Below are 27,410 nucleotides of genomic sequence, written 5' to 3'. Positions count from 1 at the left end.
TGAGTATGTGATTTTATTTATTAGAGATTCTAGAAGTTTGCCTTGAAGTTGAGACAAATTCACATAAGATTTTGAGTTAATCCACCAGTGCCTTTTAATTATAACATTTATAAACATCTGTCGTAAAAACTGATTTCTGCTTATCCTATGATGTGGGTTCATCAGATGAAACAGTATTTGCAGGTTATCAAAAGTGCTGCCCCTAAGCCTCATCAGTTCCTGCTAATAGCTGATAAAATTATATATAACTCTTTAAATTTCTAGTATTCCTTTTTATAGCTTCCCTTCCCCTAGCTCTTACTTGCTTAATTATATACTTTATGGGTAAAGTGGTTTTAGCCATTACTTCAGGGTATCCTTCTGAAGAGAAATTGATTAGTTCTCCAGAAATGGAAAGACTAGTATGATTCTCTAGGGCAGGGATTGGTAAAACTATGTCTTGAACCTGGGCCAAATCTGCCCTGCCACCTGTTTTTGTAAAATTATTAGAACACAATCACACTCTTTATATTTACATATTCTCTATGACTGACTGCTTTTGTGCCACAATGGCAGAGTTAAGTAGTCATGACAAAGACAGTATGGCCTTACAGTAGTTACTATCTGGTTATTTTTAGAAAGTTTGCCAATCTTACTCTAGAGAAATTTAACCAGAGAGGCACTCAACTCAGAGATACTAGGCATCATGTAACAGCCTTGGGCAGGAGTGAGTGCTACACTGTATATAGACTGTATGTACACTGAAAACAGGGTATATGGTGTATACAGAATAGTAAGAGCTCCTTCTCTTATAAACATGCCAGCCCCCCCGGAGAATTCAATTCATTTTGAACACCTCATTTTTTTAGCCACTTTTATTTTTTATTCTCTTCGTCTCTATTCCTCTCCCCACTTCTCTCTTATAGGTTTATTGAGTCATAATTAATGTAAAATAAATGATACACCTTGAAAGAGTCTAATTTTTGATGGTGTGAAACCGTCATCACGATCAAGATGAGCATATGCATCACCTCTGAAGTGTTCTTGGTCGTCTCGCTCATCCTTCTGTCAATCCAGTCCCCAGGCAAACACTGGTCTGCTTTTTGTAACCCAGTTTTTAGCTGTTCATTAATTTGAACATTCATGTCCAAGTCTTTGTGTGGAGATCTGCTTTCATTTCTCTTCAGTAAATGCCTTAGTATGTCTGGGTTGTACAGTAGGTGTGTTTTTAACTTTTTAAGAAACTGCCAAAATGTTTTCCAAAGTGGTTGTACTATTTTACATTCCTTTCAGTAGTGTATGAGAGTTCTAGCTGCTCCACATTCTTAGTGCTTCAATCTTAAATATGAACATAGCCAAGAATCACTAGATATTTAAGGGAAGCTGCTGATGTGCAAGTCAGAACAGGCCAAGAGAGTTGGAAGGGACCATTCAAAATAACTATAAATTTAGATCCCTAGATCAGTAAAAGAAGATATTGCATTAGTGAAACAAGGAGAGGATGCTAGAAATAAAGGAACAATTAGAAAACAGAAACAGTTCTTGATTTAAAAAAAAAAGGTTGGAAAACAAAATTGGAGCTGTTTCTCAATAAATAGATGGAAGAGACAAAGGGGGATAGACAGAATAGAGAAAAATTTTAAGAGGGTCACCCAGAAAGTCTCATGCCTGGCTAATAAAAGTTCTGAGACAAGGGAACAGAGAAAATGGAGAAGAGAAAACCAGCCAATAACTAATATAAGGAAATGTCCCACAACCAAAGGGCATATAATTCCAGATTAATAGAATCCACTGAGTGCCTAAAACTGTGAATGAAAAAAACCCCACACCCTCATACCAAGGCACAACATGGTGAAACTTTAGCAAAACAAGAATAAAAGATCCTAAAAGCTTCCTTAGAGGAAACAAAACAAAACAAAACAAAAAACAGTTGCAAACAGGGATTGGGAATCAGATGTCATCAGACTTCTCAGCAGCAACAAAGAAAGCTAGCAGTCATTGGAATGATGCTTTACAAATTCTGAAAAGCAGTGATTTCCAGTGTAGAATTCTATACCCAACCCATCTCTTGATCAAGTCCGGGGATAGAATAGAGATATTTTAAGACATGCAAGGTCACAAAACTTACCTCCCATACATCTTTTTTGAGGAAGCTGTTGGAGGAGGTTCTCCATCAAACGAGAAAGTGAACCAATAAAGATGAAGGCATTGGTTCCAAAAACAGGGAATTCAGTATCAAAGAAAATCCCATTTGATGAAGGGAAAAACTTAGATAATTGTTGTACAACAGGTTTAGAAAACAGCCAGTTTAGGTTGGACAGGAGGATGGAGGACTTAGGAGAAGCAAAGCTAAGAAAGTGGACCAGTATATCATACAATGTGTTTTGAGCCATTATTGAGAGACATTTTATAGTTTCTTTGGAAAGTATGGGAAAGAATTAATTGTAGGAATATAGAAAACCAAGCAAATGACAAAGCAAGTCAATTTTAAGTTCCAGGAATAGCAAAATGTTGTACAAGAAGTATAGTTGTCTCACCAATTAATTAATGTTATTTATATAATAATACAAGCCTTAAATATGGGTTTAATCATTAAAATGGCAATAACATCCAAAGCAATTTACAGATTCAATGCTATTCCTATTAAACGACCATTGAGGTTCTTCACAGAACTAGAGAAAACTATTTTAAGATTCATATGGGATCAAAACAGAACCTGAATAGCCAAGGCAATTCTAAGCAAAAAGAACAAAGCTGGTGGAGGCATCAGGCTAACCGACTTCAAACTATACTACAGGGTCACAGTGACCAAAACAGCATGGTACTGGTACAAAAACAGCATAGACTAATAGAACAGAATACAGAACCCAGAAATAAGACCACACACCTACAGCTACCTGATCTTCGACAAACCTGACGAAAACAAGCAATGGGGAAGGGATTCCCTATTCAATAAGTGGTGCTGAAATAACTGGCTAGCCATATGCAGAAAATTAAAACTGTAGCCCTTCCTTACACCATATACAAAAATGAACTCTAGTTGGATTAGACTTAAATGTAAAACCCAAAACTATAAAAACCCTGGTAGATAACCTCAGCAATACCATTCAGGACATAAGCATGGGCACAGATTTCACGATGAAGGTGCAAAAGCAATTGAGTAAAAATTGACAAATGGGATCCAAATAAACTAAAGAGCTTCTGCACAGCAAATGAAACTATCAACAGAGTAAACAGACAGCCTACAGAATGGGAGAAAATGTTTGCAAACTGTGCATCTGACAAAGGTCTAATATCCAGCATCTATATGGAACTTAAATTTACAAGAAAAAAACAGTCCCATTACAAAGTGGGCAAAGGACATGAACAGACACTTTTCAAAAGAAGACACACATGTGGCCAACAATCATATGCAAAAAAGCTCAACATCACTGATCTTTAGAGAAATGCACATCAGAACCACAATGAGTGGTTAGGATTTACTTAGAAATAGTCTCTTTTAATATCAATGAATTCTTAAGTAAAAAACATTATTTTATATAGTATAACATAATTTTATATGAGTATGTGCTAAGATTACAACTTGTTTCTTGCCTTTTTTTCTTTCTTAGAGCTGTAGGAGGAGACTAGAATATTGGCATTAGGAGTTGAAGTCCATCATTTCTTTAAACATTTGTTTTTCAAAAGTTTATAAAAGTAATTCATGGTTGGGGTGTAGTGGCTTATGCCTGTAATCTCAGCATTTTGGTAGGCTGAGATGGGAGGATTGCTTGAGGCCAGGAGTTTGAGACCAGCCAGGCCAACATAGCAAGACCCCATCCATGTTTTGAAAAAGTCATGCGTGTTTATTTGGCAAATTCAGCAAAGAGAGAAATCAAATTTAGCTGTGATCCTACTTCCATGTTTTAGATCCTTTGAGTCTTTTTTTCTGTTCCATAAATTTATATTAAAAAATAAAATGGGCTGGGTGCAGTGGCTCACGCTTGTAATCCCAGCGCTTTGGGAGGCCGAGGTGGGTGGATCACCTGAGGTCAGGAGTTTGAGACCAGGCTGGCCAACATCGGCGAAACCCCATCTCTATTAAAAATCCCCCCAAAATAAATAAATAAATAAAATTAGCTGGGCGTGGTGGTGGGTGCCTGTAATCCCAGCTACTTGGGAGGCTGAGGCAGGAGAATTGCTTGAATCTGGGAGGCAGAAGTTGCAGTGAGCCGAGATTGAGCCACTGCACTCCAGCCTGGGCAACAGAGTGAGACTCTGTCTCAAATAAATAAATACTAAAATGGAGGCCAGGTACAATGGCTTATGCCTGTCATCCTAGCACTTTGGGAGGCTGAGGCAGAAGGATCCTTTGAGGCCAGTTTGAGACCAACCTAGGCACCATGGCAACATCCCACCTCTACACAAAATTTAAAAAGTTAGCCAGGTGTGGTGGCATGTGTGTAGTCCCAGCTACTTGGGAAGCTGAGTCAGGAGGATTGCTTGAACCCAGGAATTCGAGGTTACAGTGAGCTATGATCATACCACTGCACTCCCGTCTGGGCGACAGTGGGACCCTGTCTTTTAAAAATAAATAAATAAAATTGAGATTGGTATTGTACTTAGTATTTTAGAAATACTTATTTTGTCTATATCTTGAGCATTTCTTTACATTCTTAATTATTCTTCAGGAATAATAGTTTTTAGTGGCTTGATAGTATCCTATCATTTGGGTAGGGTATTATATCATACAGGGTTTATTTAATCAGTTCACTATTTTTAGACGTTTAAATTATTCCCAGTTTTTTACTGTTGTATGCCTAGCTCTGCAGTGTACATCCTTGGACGTAAATATTTGTACGTGATTTTGATTATTTCCTAGAAGTAAAAAAAATCAGATAAGGAATACATAAATAGATGCTTCTTCATAACTTTGTGAAGACTTCTTTGGTATGTGTAGTAGAATCTAACTCCAACTAGCTTAATCATGAAGAGGAATTATTGGAACTGTATTAGGGCATCTTGGGTGACCCTGGGGCAGTTTTAGGGGCTGGAACTGGAGTCTCTGTCTCTTGTGTCTCTTCGTCTTTCTTTGCTTCTGCTTCATTTCCGCTGTCTAGAGATTGACTTTCTCAGCTTCTTCTGTACTCGTAGCAGGCAAAAGGCTCTGGTCCCTGTGAAGTTCCCATGTTTGTATCTTCTCCATTCTAGATACTGTCCCAGACCCACTGGCTTGTTCTCGTTCCAGATTTTGTAAAGAGAATGTAATAAGCCTGCTTTGAGCCAGGGGACCATATTACTAGTACAGACATGGCTAGATCAGAGAGCCCCTGTCAGAGAAAAGAGTTCTGAGGTAGGCAGATAGCCTAACAAGTTTCTGAAGCCTTTTATGTTACCTAATTGCTCTCTAGAAAGACTGCCCATGTTTAGGGTCAGTCATTTTATTAAAGGAGAATTATGTAACATGCTAGATGGAATTTTTACCTTGAATCTAATGAAAAGTTTTAAACCTCAATTCATTTGGCAAATAATTATCAGGCACTTCCTATGTGTCAGGTACATTTCTAGATGCTGAGAATATTATCAGTCCTACAAGACTAAGTTCCTGCCTGCCCTTTTTAGTCAGCTGTTAGAAGGTGAGTTTCCTTTGAACTGCCCTTCAAAATATCCTTTCAAAGTCTTAATCAGATTTCGTTTTACCAACAATATGACACAGTTAAGCCTAGTGTAAAAAGGAAACATCTATAATGTTTCCTCTGTTGGACACCATTCATTTTTTTCTAAGTAAATGATTGGAAGTTGTGAGGTTATAATACTTGACATCTAAGAATATTAGCAGTTTAACCTTTCTCCTCCTCTTACCCCCATGGTAAGGCAGCAGTAGAATGTAGGGAGGTGTTCAGGCTATGACTTTCTAGTTTCTGTTTTCTGCAGGTTTAAGTGAGATCCTTCACATTCAACAAGGCTTTGTTAAAAGTTGAGATGTTAGGGGACTAGAGTTCTCCAGGTTGGAAACTTAACTGACGGAAAAACGTTTGCAAAGTAGGAAAACAGGTATGTTTTGAATTTCCACCAGAGACAAATTAGACTTTTTTTCTTGATTTGTGCCTGTCAGGTTGGTAGTTAAGTCACCCAGTGACAAAGTTGAAAATAGTGTGTGTGAGAGTGGAGTTTTAGAGGAAAATTCCCTTAAGCACCATATTTTTACACTTGGCACCTCTGAGTCGGCTCTCATCTAGAAAATTTATGATGCATTTATGCCAAGGTTAGTGTGGAGTGCCTTCTCATGAGACCCGATCTCAGTTTCATAGGTCCTCCTTCAAGTGAGCTAGGGTAAGTTCTAGAACAGGCTAGTGCCTTTTGCACTTGTGAGACCTCTTGTTGCTGGAGTTAGGGTTTTAGGTGATTTTACTTATTTCAGCTTGAGTCATATTATAGATGACATTTTAAAAGAGATACCAACTCTCTTTCTTTTTTCCTCTATTTGAAAAGCAAAACATGGAGAACAGAAAGTACAGTTTTTCCCTTTATAAGTCAAGACATTTCATTCTGTTTTGTAGTTTCTAAACCAGCCTGGGTTCATTGGGAAAATTAAGCCCTAATGCTCTGGGCATCTGTTATATGTATTGAATTAACACTCCTGTGCATCTAGATTGATAATTGAGAAAATAGTCACTGAAATATTTGTGTTTTTTGGTTTAAATGAGGAATCCTGGCTGAGGAAGGCTGATGGGAAACCCTCTCCCATAAAACTTATAGACATGCAAAGATTGTAGCTGAGTTGAGTGTACATTGATAGGGTAACTGCTTATGTAGTTCCAAGATGGAAAATAAACAAGTCTTAAGCATTACTAGCCCACTGGACATGACCCAGTAAAAACTGTTCTGCTCTTAGTTTCCTTAGGCACAAAATGAACTTGGGGAAAAAAACCTCTCAATTGTAGTTTTTATATAAACCAAAACAGATTAATGTCAATAATATTTTTTGTGTGCTAACATTTTAATTTTTTCAGCACTTACTATAACCATCTTGACCTTTTTTTTACTATATTTAAAGCAAATAAAATCAGTTATCTTTAAGCTGAGGTACTTGATTAGTTTTAAAAATAGATAAGCAAAAAGCACCTCAGCCCACTGTTTGTGCTTGTAAATAATGTAATTGTTTTATGGAACTGAGTCCTGGGGAGGAGGACAGCATGAGGATTGTTGACTAAAAGTGTCAGGGTTTTCAGGAAGCACAAGGATTCTATAGCTAATCTTAAAGTTTCCCTCTCTAAGGGTCTTTTAAGCAGCAGCAAATGTGAAATAAATCTACATTGTATTTCTGCCGCTAAATCCTGATTCATTGATTGGGAGAGCCATTATTGGTGAAGTAAACGTACAGGTGAAACAGTGTTTCATGGGTAATAAAAATGACATTGTCTATCTTGAACGAGTTTAGATTTCTTGATATTAACAGAAGCTGCTAATTTCTCCTGTCTCCATTCTCCCCCTTTTAGAAAGACGTTTACAAGGACCTATTTTTTAAAAGCCCAATTTCTTGTTTTAAAATCTTGACTGTGATATTAGCTCATACTAATTTGAGAACTGTCAGGATTTACAGGTTCTTAAAGTAAAAGTTTTCCTTTTGTCATCACCTCCATATTTAACCCAGACATAATTGGAGTTATCTTTGTCATAGAAACTGACCCACACAGCCCAAGCCAGTGAAAATGTAAAGTCTGTTTTACTCTCTGAATCCCCTGCCAGGGGTCCCATGGGGTAAGATTGGAATTATTGACTCTCTTGAGAAAGACTTAATGAAAACAAAATTGCTAAATTGCTATCTAACTTAAAAAAATTTAAATAGTTCTGTTTTCTCCTTATAAGATGAAATTCAAAACCGGAGGCATTAAATTACATAAAGGGTATTTTATTACTTTAAGATAGGAAACAGAGAAGCAATAACTTTATTTAAAAAAAAACAGGTTACATGGAAAACTTGTCATTGAGGAAGTATTACATTAGCTATAAAGAAGCAAAAATATTTTAAATTTCAAGACTTTCAATAAAAGGTACATTAAGGAACCTCCTGGTGGCAGCAGTTCTTTGTCGCCAGTGTCCTCATTTGAGACACCTGCCAAATGGGAACTGATTCTGAATTAGCAAAACAAAACTATTCAATTTGCCATATCCTTTTAACTCCAAGTAAAATAATATGTTGAGCGTTTAAAAATTCTGATTTTAGGCTTAGATTGTATTATATTTTCAATGAATCCCCTGCTATGTAACTTATAAATGCCTTAAAGGTAAATCAGGGAGTCTGGATGTAAATTGTTGGGGCGTTTATATAAAGAGATTCCATGACTCCTGCTGCCTCTGTGCCTGACAGTCCTTTGATGATGTAATGTATAGACTTGGTAATTTTGTTGGATCTCAGTTCAGATGACCTACTAGTAAAGGGATGAATTGACTGCTCTAGGGAATTGGAAAGGTCAATGGAAAGAAACCTGTGGCTAGCATTTGTATAACAGTAAAAGCTCTGTGGAGAGCAAAGTCTCAACTGACTCACTGGTTTAATTGTCACTCCTCATTCTGAATGCCAGTTCTAGTGGGTTACTGTGTACTCTACACTTTTCCCATCAGTTGTAGAACAGTTATCAAGAGTGAGTTGTGTTTGTTTCCAAACTTGTTTCTGCCATTTGTTCTTGTTACTGTAATTTAATTAACTATTATTAAACGAATGAGTTTTAAAAAACCAAGTTGTTTTCATGAAATCCATAATTTAATGCTTTGGAAATGATAAAAAAAATTACTAAAAATTTGCTGCTTAGTTATATTTGGGTAAGAGATCTATAACAGAATGGGATAAATTATTAATGTCCAGAAGGATTCTCCATTCAGATTGCTTCAAAGTATCTTAAGTTCTCGCCATAATTTAAAAGTCCAAAATGGAAATGGTAGAGGATGCATTATAGTTATGGTTTATGAAAGAAAGACATTTTGGCGCTCTAACCTGTAGATCCATATAAACAGAAAGCCTGGTCATGTATTACAAGATTAGCAAATGAAGGTTCATTTAAACTAAAATAAAATGCTTAGGTATGCTTATCAAATTTTCATGATTTCCTGCTTTGTATGACTTTTTTTCCTTATCTGATCAACTGCTGGTCCTAATCGTTACTGGTTAAAAGAGCTTCTACTGTATTGCTTCAAGGTGTAGAGCTGAAAAGGTAATCTTTCAACATTTAATTCATTCAGTCACAAATATTTATGGAGTATCTATTATTTGGAGGCATTCCACTCAGCCTCAGTGATGAACAAGGCTGAAAAAGCTTCTCTTCTTAAGGAACTTACCTTCTAGTGGCATATTAGTGAGAGTATAGTGATTTGAATAGTAATCATTTTTCTCAACAGTTGTAGAGTAATAAGATCTAGTCTTTGATTTGAAGGCCAGTGCCACATCTACGTGTAAACTGCTGGTTCTCAACCCTAGCTGGTACCCTAATAAAATGAAAAGCTTTTGAAAAATCCTGCATACAGGGCTGCACCTTAGACCAGTTGAATCAGAATCTTCGAGAATGGCGCCCAGGCATAAAAAGATGTGTAAGAGTAGGTAAGTGGATTTTAAAGTTGTTTGATATTGCCCAAACTAAATTGGATAACCCTAAGCCAATTTGACATAGCATTTTTATTCCTGAATCATTTGGGGACAAATCTGTATGTTGTTAGTTTGTCAGAGTTAATGATTTGTTTGAATATTGCTAGAGAAGAAACTTTATGTGATATAATTTTCAAGGGTTACTATCATATTAATACTCTGACTTTCAGCTTTTCCTTTTAGAAAAAATTTTTTTTAAATGAGTTGGTTGAAAGTCTTCTCTGACTATAGTTAGAGGAATACAACTTTTACCAGTGTATTTTAGTTTTCAGAAACATTTTGGTGGGTGAGAAGCCTCAAGAAAAGCATCACATATTTTATTTGCTTAAAATATTAATGTTCAACTTTCTTCCTCCACTGCCACGACGTTGCTTGTGAAGAAGCTTGTGGCGAAGTGGGGGCAAAAGAAGCAAGGTCCAAATGGAATCGTGGATGCTGTCAATTTTTAGCAGGTTCTCCAAGAGAAAGTGAATGGAAAAGCTTGGAATCTCATTGGAGGGGTTGTAATCATCACATGCAGCAGAGCAAGGTCATAGTAACTTTTGAGGTGCCTTTTTCCAAAAGGTTTTTGAAATATATCACAAAAAAATATTTGAAGAAGAATAATTTATGTGATTGATTGCACATAGTTGCTAACAGCAAAGGGAGTTACAAATTATGTTACTGCCAAATTAACCAGGAAGAAGAACGGGAGGAAGATGAGGATTGAAACTCATTTATCTGGAATATTTTGTATGAGTTATTGAATAAGATGAGAAACAAAAAAAAATTAATGTTCAGCCTGTATGAAACACTGATTAAGGTTAGAACCCCACGCTGAGCCATGGGGTTCTTTTTACCAGTCATGGTATACATGTAATTATATATATAATGAAGAAAGACTAATTGATGTCAAAGATGTTGATAACATCTTAAAATAAAATATCCTCTTAAGAATGATTTCATTTATACTTAATATTTAGGCCCTGCAACTTTGGAGGTTGAAAGTATAGCACATTGATGATTTTTCTTCCTAGCTCTTGCAAAATATTAGTTGTGCATTTCTTGCTTTTATTTATACACTTATATCAAAAGAGGACTAGAAGTTAGTACCCTTTACTTTTAGGTATTTGTTTCACTAATAATTCTTTCATATTGATATTTTGTAAATCAGTTACATATATTATAAAAAGTGTTTTATTCTGCTGTCCATGAGAGATGTGATCTAGTGTTCTGTGAAACCAAACATTTATCAGGACACTAAATCAACTTCTAAAATACACATTACATTTAATTATGAATTTTGAATTGAAAATATAATCCTAATAGTTCAGTTCTGCCTTTAGAATAATAATGCTTTGGGAGGGGGCACATTACTCGAGACCCTTAGATTTTCACCTTGTTGTGTAGAGGTAGCTTCTTTTCATCCCTGATTTGCCTTCATGTGAGAATTATTCTTCTACTTCATCTTGTAGCACATGTGTATCTGCATGGGCACTCACACACACACATGCCCCTTGAAGATGGAACTGTTAATTTTCCCTTTCTGTGATGCCTTTGCTTATTCATCATGGTAAGCCTGGTAAGATGGCTTGGTCAGAGATGTCCAAGAAGGTGGAAAAGCCTTGTTAACTGGAAGTAAAAGGGAAAATATTTAAAGACTTACTAGGTGATTAACTGCTTTGATAAAGATTTCAGAGGCTCCACCAGGGCACATGGTGAAAAACTGGTAGAAATAGAATGTTTTCTTATCAGCACTAGCAGCTAGGAGCAATTTAGCTCCATGAATATCTTTCTTCTTCTATCCCTACCTTCTGTTTTAGTTAAAATATTGTTAGCTCCTGTGTAGTACTTAGCAGTTTCCAATTCTGTAAAGTAAACATGGTTTTTTTTTTTCTTCTCAGAGTTCAGAAAACTGATAGGCAGTGAGGTTGAATGGCTAGTGCAGAGGTATTCAGTAGGTATATGAGTGAAGACTCTTCTGCTTTCCAGTGATAGAAACTCAATTCAATGTTGTTGAAGGAAAAGAGATTTATTGGTATATGTAAGTAGTAAGTTCAGGGATATAGCTGCTTTCAGGCATGGATGGATTTAGGAGCTTCAGGACACTTTCTCCCTCTTTTGGCTTCATTTGCTTACAGGCTGTCCTGTACTGGCAGAGGTTGCCTCTGGCAGCTCTAGGTTTACAACCTGCCATTTAATCAACTCCATTGAAGAGGGAAAGTTTTTTTTATTTGTTTGTTTTTTCCTGGAAGTACCAGCATAGAGCATGGGCACGATTTTTAGGTCCATTCTCGAATCAGTCATCCTTTTGTGGCCAGGGAACTGGAGTCCCCTCATTAGGCCTGGGTCATATGCTACTCCTGGATCATCTCAACCTTGACTATTGACTATTCCTTTGACTGTTTTCATAGGAGTAAACTTTGGGAAGCCACCTTATATTTGGAATTCTACTAGTAGTTTGAAACACATATGGGGGAAGAAGGCTTGATAGAAAAGCTATTTTTGGGTATTTTAACTGTTCCAACCATTGCAAGAGGCTCCTGGTTTCTGTACAGAAGAATTTTTGTCCCAGTTTACCTTTTCTTCTTCTGCATGTTTCCCCACCCCCATCACCTTTGTTTCTGCTTCTTAGCTTAAGTCCATTCCTTCATCCAATCCTTTGTCTTCCTCTAATATCTTCCTTCGTGGTAGCAGAGACCAGTGTCCTCACCCCCTTGAGTTGAGGCATGATGACCATTCTCTTCCTTCAAGGAAAGTACTACAGAATGGAATTGCACATTGGCATGCTTAAAAACAGCTGGTTAATGAGAACTCAGTTTTCCTTGTGTAGACAAGAAGCTTTGTGTTTCTGAAGACCAAAGTTAGAGTACTCTGTTTCAGGTTTCCTTAGGCAATTTCAACCCATTTATCTCTCGAGGCCCCAGAAGGAGTCTGGACACTGGAAATGAAGGCCTAGTAAACTCTTTTGTGCCCAAGATGGTATGAGAATGGAGGTGGGAGGTAATGCTAAATGCTCTGGTTTTCATTCCAGCTGTCACAAGAATAAAAATGACCTAACTGTATTTTGGGCCCCCAGGCAGCACTGAAATGACATGCCACCTGCTGACCTAATCCATTTCATTTCTGGTACTAGGATAGCCAAAGCAATTTGCTCAACTTGCAATTGACTATTTACTCTTTAAAGCAGCAATGATTAGATCTAGTATAAGAAACCACATACTTTATTTATCAAGAATTAAAACTTGAAAGGTGGAAAGTTATCCTTTTTGGAAGAAGCCATTTAAATGTGGTGTATTTTACCTCAGAGAGACTAACTATGCTTTTAGAAAGCTACTTTTTGCTGCTGTTTCCCAGGAAGGAGTACAATCTGCTGATGAAATTTAAGATAACAGAAGTGTTTCTCAGCAGCAGCTGAATGGGACAGAGAACTCGGAGACTGCTATATTTATCTTTAGGTAAATTTTTGCAATTTACTAGAAAAAAATCTGTGTAGCATACAAGCAGATTAACTCATGTTAATCCAGCAGCTGCCTCTCTGGCAAATAGTAGAGAGGGGTGTATGCCATAGCTGTAGTCCTGCACACATACTCAGTTGCTGGACATACTTCCTTTGTCTCGAACAATGCCAAGAGCCACATAGGCTGATGTGTTCCTGTTTCCTCAATTTTAATTTTTAAAAATCTTATTAATTCCCATTCTTTCTCTTCTCCATCAAATTGAAGTAATTAAAAATTGTAAATTATAGTTTCAGGATCTTGGACTATGCTCTTGAACATTGTGCTTAATAGTTTTATGTATAGTACTGCAATTGATGAATTAAAATTATAGAAGTACCTACTTCATTCCCCTCCCAGAGATGCTTATATCAGTAAGTAACATGCTGGCAGAATTAAGGTATCTGCTTCCAGTTCAGCCCTCTTTTATTTCTTGTTGCTTTCTGTGATTCGGCAGCTATGGAATTTGCCTCCCTGCATGGGCCTCTCAAAAGCCAGCTCTCCTGCTCTCCCCAACATGCTCACAGTCAGCAGAACAGGGAAATCACACTGATCAGCACACCACTCAGTTGATCAAAGTAAGCCAGCCACTTTTCTTCAACAAGACCCAGTGGTATTAGTCCCTATGCCTTTCTCCTGCCGTGAGCAAGGCCACTGGAACGCTGCTGGCAACATTAGTCTGTGTGTAAAAAAGCTGCTTATGTTCCCTTTACTGTAGCTTTGGCCTAGGCCAAGTTAAGGGGGGAAAAAAGGAGGCAAATGTCCCAACAGCTAGTATCTCTTCTTTCTAAAACTTGGCGTGAAGCATTTCCTTTCAGTGGCAATCCCTAGTGGCAATCGCTAACTCTGCTGGGGAAAGACTTGCTGATTTTCTTTTAATTGCATAAGAGCAGAGCCCTACAGCAAATTGAACATGTGGTGACTACATGAAATATATGATAGAATATGGTCCTACTTTGATTGAGTTAATCACAGGTCTGACAAATATACAAAATTAAAATAAGCCACATTTTTTAGTACTTAATCTCTTGATTCTGTTGCTTTTTACTGTTTGCTGGATAGTCTTACGTTGTTTTTAGGAACCTATGGTTCTCAGTGCTAATTTGTTGGATATAGACAGCAGTTTGCTATTCATGACTCTAATGGGTGTGTAATTCCCTTTCTTGTATGCAATTGGCATTTCAGTACAGTTTACAATATGGAACGTGGAGGGGACCCCCTGAGTAGGACAGTGGCTGCTCTTTGTCACTTGCAGCTGTGTTTGCAAGGGAGCATGCTGGCAACCAGCAAGGAGAGTGCTGTGACAGGTGGGAAGAGCAAAACCAGAAATATGCTTCTCCTTTCTCCTATCCTCTTTCTATCCCTCCTTCCCCCGCCACACCCTCTTCTACCTGACCTTCTGTTTTTCTTCTCTTCCCCTTTTAGAAGCCATCTGTTTCCCTCTACCAGTTCTATTTGGCTTGCAGATGCCACTGTACAGGAATACACTGTGTTGAAGCTAGCCTATGCTTGACCTACTGAACGTATGTATTTGGGCCGGGTTCAACCTAATGGATCAAAAGAAATGGTGAGGGCATAAGAAATTTCATAACTTTTATACAGCAATTATGGAGACTCAGAAGGACAACATACCTTACTATCAGGATTTGAGAAATGATAGAGGACTTTTTAAAGCCTGGCTCTGACAGTTCTGTATTACTTTCTCTTAGAGATGGGAACAACATTAGTTTGTGTGTAAAAAGCTGTTTATATTGCCTTGGCCTGGACCAGGCCTAGGCAAGTGGGGAGAAAAGGAGGAAAATGCCCCAAAAACGATAATCTCTCCTTTCTAAAACTTGTTGTGAAGCATTGTCATCCCTGTTGTCAGTAACACAAGCTGTCATTCTGCAGAGCTAGTTTAGCTATTCCCTAACAGACAGCTAGTTAATAGTCTCCCTTCTATGGTCTAGCTTCAATTATCTGTTCCTCAGACATTGCTGGTGGGAATGTAAAATGGTACAGCCACTTGAAAAACAGTCTGATAGTTTCTCAGAATATTAAACATAGACTTGCCATGTGACTGAGCAGTTATTCCTAGGTATATATATTTCCAGGTATAGATCCTAAAGAAATGAAAGCATACGTTCAAACAAAAAAAAAAATTTTTTTTTTTTTTTGAGATGGAGTCTTGCTCTGTCGCCCAAGCTGGAGTGCAGTGGCGCCATCTTGACTCCCTGCAGCCTCTGCCTCCCGGGTTCAAGCAATTCTCCTGCCTCAGCCTCCCGAGTAGCTGGGATTACAGGTGTATGCCACCATGCCCGGCTAATTTTTGTATTTTTAGTAGAGACGGGGTTTCACCATGTTGGCCAGGCTGGTCTCAAACTCCTGACCTCAGGTGACCTGCCTGCCTCGGCCTCCCAAATTGCTGGGGTTACAGGTATGAGCCACCACTCCCAGCCCTCAAACAAAAATTTCTACATGGATGTTCATAGCATTATTCATGGTACCTAAAAAGTGGAAACAACTCATAAACTGATGGATAGTTAAATAAAGTGTGGTATATCCATGCAGCAGAATATTATTTGACAATAAAAAGGAATGAAGTACTACATATAGAATGATACATGCTACAACATGGATGAATCTTAAAAACATGCTAAGTAAAAGAAGCCAAGGACAAAAGGCCTTATACTGTATGATTCTGTTTATAAAAAATGTTTAGAATATGCACCTCCCTGGAGACAGAAAGTCAATTAATGGTTGCCCAGGGCTGGGGGAATTGTGGATATGTGTGGGTAGTTGGGGAATGGGGAGTGACTACTAATGTCACAGAGTTCCTTTTTGGGGCAGTGGCAATGTTCTGGAATTAATTCTGGAGTTGTGCAACTGTGAATATGTTAAAAGCCATTGAATTCTACACTTCAGATAGATGAATTGTGTGATATATGAATTGTATCTCAATAAATCTGTTTAAAAAAGTATTACATATTTCATTTGGTCTCAGGGCACTGAATTGTCTTTTAATTCTAAGTTGTACTGGCTAGGAGAACCCGTATTTTCAATAAGAATACCAGCCTAATAATGGTAATAACTTATTTGCATAGTGTGCCATTGTTTACCCAGAGTTTTCACATGCTTTATGTAATTTGATCCCCACTGGACCTCACCATGCAGATGAAATTGACACAAAGAAAAAGTGACTTCTCTTAAGCTTACACAACCAAGAAATGGTAGAGCAAGTATTTAATCTAGGCTTTCTGGTTGTTAGTCACTGCCTTCTTGTCAGAACAATGTCAGAACATTGCAAAGCAATAATAATATCTTTCAGACTCTTAATTATGCTTTAACCCTTTCAGTTCTTGAATGTGACTAGAAAAGTCATTCACCTTCTCTGTCTTGCTTTCCTTACCTGAAAAATGGAGATAATAATGCTTCCTAACTAAAAGTCATTTACCTTTTTGTCTCGGTTTCTTTATCCAGAAGAACAAGCCAGGAATATTTCCTATCTCTTGGGCATATAATAAGGACTAACTAATAAAAAGAAATTATAAAATACCTTACCAGCCTATAAAAATGCTTCATGATAAACCATCAAGGAGTATTGTTTTTCCCTTTCATGTTTTCAACTCCAGCAGTGTATAATAGTAACCACTTATGTCACTTTTCACTAAGGAGTTCAAAGCACTTTACAGACATTATCAAATTAATCCTCCCTACACCCCTATGAGTTACATAGGGAACTGGTATCAAAAGAGCTAGAGCAAAGTAACCTGCCTGAAGCCTTTATCTCAGGCTGGGTCCATACTCTACCAATTGCTCATTAATTTGTCCCTAGTGATATTTATTTAGTCAACTACATTTATTTTCTAAAAGTTTGTTACTTGTTAAACATGAGAAAAATGTTTGAATAGACTTCCTGAATCACTTTAAATTAGCTTAAACTTTATCAGAGGTAAAGCTGTTTATTTTGACCTGCCCATGTCATCCTCAATCTAGACTAGCAAACAAACAGCTCAGACTTCTGAATATACACTTTTGACTCAAACTTTCATCATGGGGAGCAGTGCCAACTGGTGTCTTACTGTGTGGATGGGAGAAATCCTTGATCAGTGTTTGGAAACTACTCTCGTTTGTCCAGACACTCTTCACAGAGTGAAGGCAGGCTTCCTTCTATGTTGTTGGGTTTTATAGTGTGTTTACATGTAGAAAGCTCATTTGCCATCTGCGTTACCACCTAGATCTTCACCGCTGCCATCATCATTTAATATTATTTTTGTCTTGTGGCATAATACCATTACCAACCCTTTTGACAGAGAAGATATATGAGGGAAATATATGCACAAAATGATTAGAAAGGCCTCTGTGAGATTGCCTTAGAATGGCTTCTAATAACCATTAAAAAAGCAGAGTGAAGCCTGACCCAAACAATGGAAAACATTAAATCCTGGCTTTTCTCTTGCCCTGTGTGATGAGCTCTGGTTTCTTGTTGAGGCTGTCATGGCAAGGTTTTTTGGTTTGGGTTTGGTTTGTTTTAGTTTTTGGTTTCTCTTTTGCCATATTGATCTCTCATTTTGCTTGATGGGGAAATACTTTTTTTGCCTCCAGAAGTGGGTTTCCCTTGCATATTAGCCTTGTTGGTGTGCTGCCCCATAGGAGGATGGCCCCAGTGCTGTTGGCACTGTCCTGTGTACAGTTAATTAAACCTCCTGCTGTGGACCTGGATTTCTGCTGCTGCTGTTCACTGATGTGTGTGAATTGAGTGAAGCACATGTGCATAAGCTCAGGGACACTCATGAAAACAAACCCTGAAAATAGCAAAAGATGGAGTCAGGGCAGAGCCTTCAGCTTTCAAATAAGTTGGGTAATCTAGCTAGCTGAATGCCAGAGCTCACAAAGCTGAGAATTGCATTTCTGAAGATAAGACAGACTCTTTTTGAGTTTTTCTTTTCTTCCCAAAATGTATTGAGTTTTAATACGGTACTTTATCTCTGTAAGCAAGAAAACAGAGCCAGTTGTGAACTCTTGGGCTATTGAGTCCAACCCAGTGAGGAGTTTATCCTCATTTTTCTGGTGACCACATCTCAAGGAAAACCATGAGCAGAGTCTTACTAAGACACCTGCCTGCCGTGGTCTCATAAAGGGGTCTTGGAGCAGAAAGGGGTTAAGAAACTCACAGAAGGCAAGAGTAGGGCTTCCAAAAAGTCTAGTAACCTACGTGTTTTAGAGAACAGATAGTGATTTCCTTTGAAGTTAGGCCCCTTCTCTTTTTCATTTAACTAAATATTCAGAGAGAGAAACTTGATTTCTAACCATTCTTTTTTTGAATACGTTGTAGTGCTTTGAGTCCGTGTGATTCTGTTTACTAGGACATAAAATGCTAATTTTAGAAGCTCTAAATAAATTTTTTCCAATTCCTAGCTTGCTTACTTGGGTAAAATATAGCAAGTAATTAGACTGGAGTAATAGTAGTGTCCTAAAAACATATCAGCCACTGGATCAGACAACCTCTCTGTTCTTTCTCTACCTTTCCCAACTCCCCTCAGCAAGTTTTGACTATGTATTTTTATATGAAATTAATCAGCCAGGAAGTATATTTTCAGCCTCTCCTTTGTGTTAATACCTGGTATAATAATGTGTGCTAATGCTTATGATCTTTCATAGGGAAAAAGAAATAAATACACATGGTAGACCAGGGCAGTACATAGTGAAGAGTTAGCATGTGGTATAGATAATGAGAAGAGAGAAAGCAAGAACAGCTTGGGAACCCAATTGGGACTTTGCTCCAGAAACAGAAAGAATGGGAGGCATTCTAAGTCAGGGGAGTCACACAAGCTAAGGCAGGGATATAGGAATGAACACAAAATAAAGATAAGAACTTTGCTGTATGTTTAACACTTTTCATAAAAAGTGTTGGGCCACAATCAAAAATAGGATTAAGTAGTTATGACAGGACCTGGTACTAGAAGGCCTTAAATGACCATACTATCCTTGCCTAGAACTAGACTTGCTTTGAAAGCTTTGATCAGTTCCTATCTTTTGAATGGAATAGTTTAGCATTTGAAGGGTAAAATGAGTTTATATTGGAGGAAATAAGGTTTCATTGGCCTGTCTGCTTTTTGTATATGTTTGTTTTGCTAAGGCAATATATTCAGAGAATTGAATCAGTTCTTTATCTTGTAGAAGGAAGTCAGGCATATAGTTAAGAAAGCAGATTTTTTTTTCCTTAAAAGGAATTTTATTTCCTAATTGTGAAATTGTGGCCTGTTTGCTTAGAAATGAGAATGTTTATGAGTGAAAGCACAGGTTTAATGTTTAAAAGAGTTTGGATAACCGTTGCAGAAGCAAAATGGATTTCTAACATTGCTTCCTAATCTGGGTTGCCTGAAAGAGTAAGAGAAGTCCTGCATATCCCTGTGTGAAGGTTACACAGGTTGTTACTTGAAATGCTGCTTGTTTGGAAAATAAGATATGAAATCCAAATGGGGGTGGAAAGGGGAGGGGGAAAAAGTAGTACCGCGGTCACTGGAAGTGTAAAGATTGGGAATTTCTGTTGTAAGTTTTCACTATAGATTTGAGTAGGTCAGCTGACCCTCAAATTTCTAATTACTTCTTTTACCTTGCATGAATTTTCTTTTTTTTTCCTGCTCATTTAAGGTACATTTGGTTTAATAATGTATTCTCAATAAAGCCAAAAGGTACCTCTAGCTGTACTATAGGACAGCTTTTGAATAGTAGTTTGATTTATTTTCCAGTTTGTTTTCCTGTGTCTTGTGTTAATAGTTGCTATTATTTATCTCATTTAAACAGTAGTGCTTAGGTTGAAACTTGATTCTAGTCAATTTTATTATGATGAGTTTACCATCTTCTCAAATGTAGTACTCCTCTAATGCATTGTTTATGAAGGTAAAAACAAATTTACAGCTGTTAACCACAATCTTAACTTTTCCTCAGTTTGTTTGATTTACTACAAATTAAATTCTACTATGCTTGATATAAATCATTAAGTATATAATTTAAAGCAATTGCTGCGATCCATCTTTTACTGTTTTCTGCACTCACATCCAAATGTGGAACTTCAAGTCTGAAAAACAGTGAAATGATTAGAAAACTGCCCTTCTGGAGTCCAAAGTGAGCATTCATTTCAATGTGGGTATATGACAGCGGGGTCCTCTCATCTCTGAGTGGGAGATGCAGACATTGCATTCAGGATGGAATGTTTGCTTCTTGACTTGTCTGCCTGATTTAAATATTCATACTTCACCAGAAGGAAAAAGCTGCTGACTTCTAAAAGTGGGTCAGTTTTTTTTTTTTTAAATGGCCCTTTTGGCACTTTGTAACGTGTTAATACTGCCTTAGAGATGGAGAACAGTTTGGCAGAGCTCGTCTTTATCACTTCAGGGGCCAAAGCTTCACTAGGCCAGTGGAAGGAGAGGCATTGCAGATATTAATAACTAATAGACTGTGATATGGGCTTTACTTGCCATTCTGTTTGCTTTTCTAGATATAGAAGGTAGTATGTTAACCAGAAAGGATTAATTTGAGGAAAACCTTGTATTGATAAAGGTGATGATGTCAGTAAACAGAAGTAACCTGTGTCTTCAGATGCATGGTGTTTCTGAACAAATTCCACAATTGCATAAATCTGTTTTATTTTTCTATTTGGACATGATAACTTTTGAAAGAAGTCCTTGGATAGAATAGGATCATTGATAGGTTGTCAGTCTTATTCCCACATCATTTATTTCTGCTTAATTATTATTTAAAGTGTACTTTACATTGATTGAATTTCTTACCTCTAAAGGACCCAAATGGCATTTAAACATGAATGCCATCTTTTTATCCTCACAAAATTAAAATTTCAGGTATCTTTTATGGAAAGGAGGGGTAGGACAGTAGGATGAGAAAGGAAGGAGAGTTAGAGTAATAATAGGAATTCTAGATGGAGAGAGATCTGGAGATCCTGATTACCACATGTATTAGTTCATTCAGGCTGCTATAACAAAATACCTCAGACTGGATCATTTATAAATAACAGAAGTTCATTGCTTACAACTCTGGAGGCTGGGATGTCCACGTTCAAGGCATCAGCAGATTTTGTGAGGACCTGCTGTCTGCTTCATAGATAGCACCTTCTTGCTGTGAGGACATAGCAAGAAGGTGCTATCTATGGCAGAAGGGGAAAAACAAGCTTTCATAGGCCTCTTTTATAAGGACACTAATCTCATTCATGAAGGAGGGCCCTCGTGACCTAATGGCCTCTTAAAGACCTCACCTCGTAATACAGTTGCACTGGGGATTAGATTTCAACATACGTATTTTGAGTGGACACAAACATTCAGATCTAGCACCATGTCCTAGTCCTAAGACATAGATGAGATTGAGAGAGTTCAGGTTGCTTGTTTAGGAGACATGCTATACATTTCACCAATCTCTTTCTTCGGTTTTCTAGGATTTATAAAAACCATTCAGTGATTTTAGTCCAGTCTTATAACGTGTCCCTGGCCTGTCCTGTACCTCAGCATAGACCAGCTCAAGTGGTGATGAACTTTCCGGAGTTGCACTATCCCACATACTAATATGGCTGCTTCTAGGATCTTCTGGTTTACCGTCAAATTCTAGCTCCCAGTTTAAAATGGCCAAATACCTGTCCAGCAATCTTAAAGTTTGGTTCAAGTATTCGTAAAAATATGGAATATGCCTTATTGAGGAATATGTTTTGTCGTGGCTTTCCCACAGGCCCCAAGATGTGCTTGCTTTTTATAAAAAATATTTATTATATTAAGTTGCCTGGCACCCTAAAAAATAACCAGGATAATATTGAACTGGTGCTTCTGGGGAATTATTTATTCAACTTCCTATAGACAATGGTTGTGTTCCAGAAAATGTTTTGTGAATCTCAAATCATAAGTATAGTAGGAAAATTGCCATTTTTAACACTTAAACAGACATACAGGATTTTAAAAATAGAAGAGATGAATCCTGTCCCCAGGATCTCATAGTGTAAAATTTTGAGGAATTCTGGGCTCTGTCTTTACTATAAGACACAAGATCCTTTTGTAACAGAAATGGCTACTAGTGTATTTAAGGGTTAAATGTAATAATGTCATCTGGCGTACTTTCAGATGGTTCATGGGAGAAGAAAGATGTGTGATAGTTCAGGGAGCGTGGAAGCGTATATAGGTATCTGATTTATCAAAGGGATCACTATACTATGAACTTTTATGTATGTTTGAAATTTTGCAAAATAAAAAGTCTTAAAAATAAATGTTTTCTTTGTTTTAAATCTGGGTCTTCATGTATGGAGTATGCTTATAAAGCAACAAATTGGGTAGGACCTGTACCTTTGGAATCCTGCCATACATACATCACTTAATAAATCACACTACCCCAGAAAGAAGCAGGTTATTTTGGCCTGGCTATAATTGAAACCAAGATGAAGAGACTTCTGACTTTCAGATTACCCCTTAGTTTCCCAATATACATTTGACTCAGATGACTAAAAAATAATCAGTTTTCATTGTCTTTAGTAGTGTGCAACAAAAAATGTTATTGCTCGAAAGAAGTACGCACAGTGCCCAAGTCATGGTTGACATAGTAATTTCCTTGAACATCCTAAATATTTATAAGATCTCATTTGTTAATGACTTATCTTTTCCACCCTCCTTACTTTTTATCTTTTCTAGCGATATATTACTATATATTCTAAAAAGCATTTGTGTGTATTGAGAAAATTCAGTTATAAAAAAAGGTGACTATTTCCGCTTCTGTATTTGAAACTGTGGTGGTGGGCTATGGGGAAAGAGAGAATAAGAAGGTGAATTTTTATACATGTTTAAAAAAAGAGAAAGAAGTCCATGCATCTAGTGCTTGCCTTATTATATTCACCATGAAAAGTCAGTGAGGGCGACCTATTTACTGTAGAGGCATGTTCAAATCTAGTGCATTGACAAAGGATGGGGCCAACCTGGGAAATTCTTACTGTGGCTAGATCAAGAACCTTAATTGTGCATGTGTGTGTGTATGTGTGTGTGTGTGTGTGTGTCTTCCTGTCAGTGTAGTTCTAAGGGTGAAATAGATTTATATTTAACCAAAGAGGAAAGGGGGAGCTATTCCTGGGCTTTTGCTATTTAAATAATCAATTCATGAGAAAGAATCAGTGTTATAAGAAAAAATTGCAGTGGTATTTAAATTCGAACATATACAGAATCCTTTGCTCTCCAACATAGTATGCAGTTTCATGTAAGATGCTTCAGGATAGAATTGTGAGCAAGGGTTTGTTACCAGCAGGACCTTTTAATACAGTCTTTCAGCACATACTGTTATTTTTAGTGCACTAGATTGTATTAGTTGCTAAACCCTAATTTTCTAATGTACCGCAATAATGAGTAATCCACTCTTTTACTCTCAGAGTCATTTTACATTGTACAAGGGCTACAGAGCCCCAAGCCGTCACCCCTCCCCACTTTTTAAATATCACTATTCAGACATTTTCTCTTCTACTTATAATTAGATTGCTAAGTTATTTTGGAATTAAAGAATGCTAAAAAAACTTTTATTGTCTGTGCCAAATAGTATTTTTCTTTGTTTATAACTACCAGTAGTGTCATCACTGTAGTGCAGGTATTTCCTTCCAGCACCTCCCCACCCTGCCTCCATCCTTCCTCTCTTTTCCACTGAGGTGGGACCATTATGTTTAATGAAACTCTGTTTCCTATGTGACTTGTATTATGTTCTACCCACTAAAGTATAATAGTAGAGTGAAAAGTCACTTGGGATTACTGCCAGAGGTTGTTCAGAAGAAACCACATCTAGTAACCCTGTTATATCTGGCATAGTTCATACTCAGAAGCCAGCACAAAAAGACTTGGAAGGTTGCATTCTTCTACTGGAACATTTTCAGTTACATGTGCTTTAGGCTTATAAAAGGCCTAATCTCTTTTTCCCAAAAAATGCTGTTTGTATCAAATAAGAATAAACTCATTTGAGGGTTTTTAAAAATAGATGTATTACTTGGAAGTCTTGGGAAGATGCAGAAAGCTAAACAGATTGATAAGTACTCAGTATTTTTCATTCATGCAGATATTTTTAATCTTAGGGAAATTTTAAAATTATTTCCTCTGACTTTAGTCAAGGACTCTAGAAAGCTGCAGATTGTGCAGTTTTGACTGAGATCCTGATAGTGATCTGTAATTTTAGTTTGCTCTTTATAATATTGACCTTTTGTCTTTACTACTGAGAAGGGTGGAGTGCAATATCAAACTTAATTCAGCCTTCGTAGATCTAAAATTGAGCCTATGCCTCTCCTGCTTTTTAAGATATTATTGATTCATAGGAGGAATATGACTGTTAGGGTATAGAACTCCAGGTTTAAGATAGAATTCTCCATGCTGACACCTGCAAGCTTCCTGAGAATTAATATTATTATAAAGATCATGGTGAGCTACTTCCTTCAAGGTGGGCCCTGTACTTACCTGACTATTCTCAGGCTTCCCCATATATCCACTATGCCTGGGACAAAGACTTGGACTTTTTACAGCCACGCATATATTGATTTAGCTAAACCTTTATTTGTAACTATAAGCAGACAAGAAAAAATTACCAGTTCTATGAAGAGAATCAGCAGATTGAAAGTGGGGAATGAAGCTGAGTAATCGAAACAAATTCTCCACCCTACCTATACTAAAACAGCGAATGCACGAAAACAGGAGATAACTTTTTAAACGTTTCATTAGTATTCTCAGTAAGATTTGAGAGCATATTATTTCATCAGTAAAACAAAAATAGGCTATTTTCATTACCTTCAGAATAAAAGTCAAGTCTTTAGAGTTGTCTGTCAGACCCCACAACCCATCCTTCTTCCCTACTTTTATTCAGCCCACTCACTCTGCTCCAGTAATTTTGGGCTCCTTGCTGTTCTTTGTTCATGTCAAACTTGCGCCCACCTTAGGTCTTTATAACACTGTTTTCTCTGCTTGGAAAGCTCTTTGATAGTGCTGTGGTTTGAATGTGTCCCCCAAGTTTCATGCGTTGGAAACTTAATCCCCAATGTGGCAGCACTGAAAGATGGGGCCTTTAAGAGGTGATTGGATCATAAGGGCTCTCCTCAGGAACGGATTAATCAATCCACAGATTCATGGGTTATCATGGGAGTGGAACTAGTGGTTTTATAAGAAAAGGAAGAGAAACCTGAGCAAGTATGCTAGCATGCTTAGCCACCTTGCCATGTGATACCCTGTGCTGCCTTGGGACTTTGCAGAGAGTCCTCATGAGCAAAAAAGCTCTCACCAGATATGGCCCCTCCACCTTGGACTTCTCAGCCTCCATACCTGTAAGAAATAAATTCCTTTTCTTTATAAATTACCTAGTTTCAGGTATTATATCATAAACAACAGTAAACTAATAAAGATAATCACACAACTGACTCCTTTACCTCCTTCAAGAACCTAGAATAGTATGTAGCACATGGAGGTGCTCAATAAATAGTTATTGAAAGAATGAAATGGGCCAGGCGCAGTGGCACACACCTGTAATTCCAGCACTTTGGGAGGCTGAGGCGGGTGGATCACTTGAGGTCAGGAGTTAAAAACCAGCCTGGCCAACATGGTGAAACCCCATATCTACTAAAAATACAAAAATTAGCCGGGTGTGGTGGCACATGCCTTATAATCTCAGCTACTCGGGAGGCTGAGGCAGGAGAATCGCTTGAAACTGGGAGGCGGAGGTTGCAGTGAGCTGAGATTGTGCCACTGCACTCCAGCCTGAGTGACAAAAAAAAAAGCAAAACTCCATTTAAAAAAAAAAAAGAGAGAGAGAGAAATAGGAGTATACAAGTAAACTCAATACAGGGAGGCAGATAACAAAATGGGCTCTGCAAGAAGGTGAATTAGTAAATTAGAAGAAACTTAAGAAATTCTATAATAAAGCAAGTGTCAAAGAGATGGAAATTTGGTAGAGAAAATAAACATGGAGACTAGATTTAAGATATTTAAAATTTTATAATAGGAGCTTCAAAAGAAAAGCGATCCTAAAAGGAATTTCAGAAGAAAAAATTTCTGAGCTGAAAAAGCCTCAGATCTTGAGATAAAGCTCTTACTAAGCATCAAGCAAGAAAATTTGGAGGAAAAAAAGATTCATACTGTTGCTAAAATTTTCAAGTATTGTTCAAGTTCTCAAGTAAAGAGAAAAATCCCACAAACTTCTCAATAATAAACAGCAACCACCAAAAAAGTTACTTATAAAAGGATAAGAATCAGATAAGCACCCTCTTTTTTTTTTTTTTTTTTTTGAGATGACGTTTCACTCTTGTCCAGGCTGGAGTGCGCTGGCACGATCTCGGCTCACCGCAACAGAGGCGGCTCCCGGATTCAAGCGATTGTCCTGCCTCAGCCTCCCAAGTAGCTGGGATTACAGGCATGCGCCATCATGCCCGGCTAATTTTTTATTTTTAGTAGAGACGGGTTTCTCCATGTTGACCAGGCTGGTCTTGAACTCCTGACCTCAGGTGATCTGCCTGCCTTGGCCTCCCGAAGTGCTGGGATCACAGGCATGAGCCACCGCGCCAGGCCGAGCACTCCATTTTTTATCAATAGGCCTGAATGCTAGAAGATAATGGAATTTCATAGAATTCTGAGGGTACAGGATTGTGACACTAGAATTTTATACTTAGGAAAGGCAAAGAAAGATATATTTGTACTCACAAAATATACTACAAACATAGCCTTTCTGAAAGTTTTTTGGTAGGGATGTGCACCGAATTAGTCAGAATTAAAGAATCAATAAAATAAACAAAACCAAAAAATGAGTCTTTGAGAAGATCAACAAAATAAATTGTTAGCTATACTGACCAAGGGAAAAAAGATTATTATTCTGGATATTCTAGCTAGTACAATAACATAGGGCAAGAAAATGAAAAATACTGGCCAGGTGCAGTGGCTTTTGCCTATAATCCCAACACTTTGGGAAGCTGAGGTGAGAGGATTGCCTGAGGCCAGGAGTTCAAGACTAGCCTGGACAACATAACAAGACCCTCATCTCTACAAAAAAAAATTTTTTTAAACATAAAAAATGCTATTTAAACAACAGATGTATATCATCATTATTTGCAGTTGACCTGATTATCTACCTAGAGAAACCAGGAAAATCAATGACTTATTACAAATAATAATAGTAAGATGTCCATATGCAAGGTAAAATCAAAACCAAGAACTTTGCTTTATGTCAGCAGTACTCTGTGAGGAAATAACAGTGGAAAAAATGGTCGAGTCAGAAAAGCAAGAAACCTTTTAAAAGCTAGAAATAAACTTCACAAGAAATGTATACCTGTACCTTTACTTTTACTTAGGGACATAAAAGAGTTT

At 37.5% G+C, this 27,410-nt stretch overlaps 1 protein-coding gene across 35 annotated transcripts in view; it reads left to right on the top strand.

Annotated features, from left to right (window-relative positions):
- The window catches only part of PHF21A (PHD finger protein 21A), a 188,472-nt gene that overhangs the window by 57,737 nt on the left and 103,325 nt on the right, over positions 1–27,410 (top strand). Inside the window, exon 1 of one of the 35 annotated variants that reach the window (XM_055354776.2) lies at positions 14,344–14,597. The exons of the other annotated variants lie outside the window; for them this stretch is intronic. Coding sequence (XP_055210751.1) covers positions 14,580–14,597 — 18 coding nt within the window. The 5' untranslated portion in view covers positions 14,344–14,579. Of the gene's footprint in view, positions 1–14,343; positions 14,598–27,410 lie in introns of those variants that run through there. 35 annotated transcript variants of the gene reach the window in all.

The sequence above is a fragment of the Gorilla gorilla genome, chromosome 9, assembly GCF_029281585.2.
Source record: "Gorilla gorilla gorilla isolate KB3781 chromosome 9, NHGRI_mGorGor1-v2.1_pri, whole genome shotgun sequence".
Classification (NCBI taxonomy): Eukaryota; Metazoa; Chordata; class Mammalia; order Primates; family Hominidae; genus Gorilla; species Gorilla gorilla.
Note: the sequence above shows the minus strand (reverse complement) of the source record. Positions and strands in the feature narration are given on the sequence as shown.